The sequence below is a fragment of the Buceros rhinoceros genome, unplaced genomic scaffold (genome assembly GCF_000710305.1).
Source record: "Buceros rhinoceros silvestris isolate BGI_N320 unplaced genomic scaffold, ASM71030v1 scaffold16904, whole genome shotgun sequence".
Classification (NCBI taxonomy): Eukaryota; Metazoa; Chordata; class Aves; order Bucerotiformes; family Bucerotidae; genus Buceros; species Buceros rhinoceros.
The window spans coordinates 1-2,098 of NW_010406653.1; the positions used below are offsets into that span (position 1 = coordinate 1).

General features: G+C 55.1%; 1 protein-coding gene across 1 annotated transcript in view; it reads right to left on the minus strand.

Annotated features, from left to right (window-relative positions):
• Nucleotides 1-1,113: 1,113 nt before the first annotated feature.
• The window catches only part of CNTFR (ciliary neurotrophic factor receptor), a gene marked incomplete at its 5' end in the record, with an annotated part of 22,470 nt that continues 21,485 nt past the window's right edge, over nucleotides 1,114-2,098 (minus strand). Inside the window, one exon of the mRNA XM_010134210.1 lies at nucleotides 1,114-1,259. Coding sequence (XP_010132512.1) covers nucleotides 1,114-1,259 — 146 coding nt within the window. The remainder of the gene's footprint in view (nucleotides 1,260-2,098) is intronic.

A 2,098-nucleotide genomic window follows, 5' to 3' on the forward strand; every position in this document is an offset into this window, starting at 1 on the left:
GGGGGTACAAGTGCGTCTCCTTGCTCCGGCATGGGAGAAGATTTTGCAGCTCCCCAGGGGACGGCGGCAGCTCTGTCCTCCTCCGAAACAATGGTGAGAAGCATGATACGTCCTCAACGTGTGCAAAATCGAAGAGATAAGAGACTCAACCTGGGAGGGGGGTGGCGAGGTAGGGGGTGGTGGTGGCAACGAATGGGGATCTGCAAGACAGGAAGGAGAGGGGTCACCGGTCCCGCTCCAGTGAGGCCATGGCCAGCCATTGAGGGAAGGCACCGAGCAGCATTTGGCCTTTTTCCACAGGGAATTCACCCCTTCCACAGAACTCAGGTGACAAACCCATCGCCTCCACCTCTTCCTCCCAGGGCTGGACAGCACCCACCCACTCCTGGCTGCACGCCACTGCCTCTCCCATTGCCACTGCTAACATCACACGTGGAGATGACACAGTGGGAGGGGAGCATAAGGAGCTGCCTTGCGCTGGCTCCTCCTTGGGCACCGAGATACAGATAACATGCCTTTTATCCCCCAAAGTGATACGTGTGGCTGCTGCCAGGATCGATTACCCAGTCTTTGGGCAGTGTGGGTACAGTGAAAGAGCACTGGGTAGTAGACCCATGAGACAGCAGCCCTGGCCTGGAGAGGAACAGGGCATTTTAGGGCTCTCTAGGCTGCCGGCTGCATTCTAAGCCTAACCAAGAACTTTTTTGAGATTAATCTTTTAATTTTCTGGTCTTGGGCAATTTTTCTTCTGTCATTATGCAAAGACCTTAGACTTCCATGTGGTTTCTTTGCCCTTTTAAAAATCAGCAGTGGGTAGGGCTGCTGAGAATGAGGCATCAAAGACCAACCCCTTTGCAGACTTTGCAGAAAATGTTTGAAAAGCCATTTCTGAGATTTCCAACAGAACACCCAATCTGGAAAAGCAGCCGGATATGGTGTATTTACAAAAAAACTGCAAGAAACCCCCAAATGTTTCATTCTCAAAGCTCTTCACCTACAGCTTCATTGAAGCACCCCTTCCCAACCATGCTATAGCTCCTGGGGTCTCCATATCCCTGCCACCTCCCACCATCTACATCCCACCTCTTACACCCCTGGTTTGGGTGATACTCACTAAATAAAGAGGACACCATAGGCAGCCAAGACCAGTCCAGCTGTCCAACACACTGCCACGGCCCCGCTGCCCACCACGGCCCCCTTGTCGCAGATCTTGGTGGTGGGGGGTGGCATGAAAGAGGAGGTGCTAGTGCTTGTTGTCTCTGCAGGGAGGGAGAGTGTGATGGTGAGGAGATCCAGAGTGCCCCCAGATGTGTCCCGCAGGGGCAGCTCCATTTCCCCAGTGTGGGGACATGGTACAGTCCCATCCCCAAATTGCTCCTCTCACTGTGCATGCCACACTAGGGCTGAGCTGAGGGTGATAAGCCAGGGGATGGTGTGGTCCATGAGACTTACCCTGCTCTGACACAACCTACTGCTCAGAGATGCTTGCACCATCAGTCAGAGCTGGGCATCCTTCCAGGCCCCATCCTGCCCAGCCAGGGTGCTCTGTGCATCAGCTCTGTGGGAATTCTAGCTAAGAAATCATGATGGCAGTGGCCACAGTTGCTCAGCAGAGAGCACTCCCCACCCAGGGAAGGTCCTAGACATGGCCGCGGCTGCTGGGCTGGCTCGCAGGGCTTGTCCTCTGTGCGGGACGAGATGGGTTGTCTGTCCCTGTGGAGGGCTGCAGGACTGCAAGGAGGGCTTGGATGGGCAGTTGGCTTGGGGCAGCTTTGGTATCACCCAGAGGGTCCCAGTGTGCCCCTGGCCAGACAATCAGGAGGGGGTGCTGGCTGCCACAGAGGGTCTGTATCAATGTCTTTCAGACTCCACTGAAATGTCTCAGCCCTGGAGCCAGGGTATCCCACATCAACCCTGCGTGGCTGCAGCCAGCCGCATGTACAGGGGCATGTGTGCGAGGGACACATGTGAAGTACATGTGTCTGCCTGCACAGGAAGGAGCGATGTGCCACTGGAAGTGGTATTTGCATTTAGCATGATGCAGGTGGGCACAGAAGCAAACCCAAACCCCTGACACCAGCACTGCTACAAGTAATGC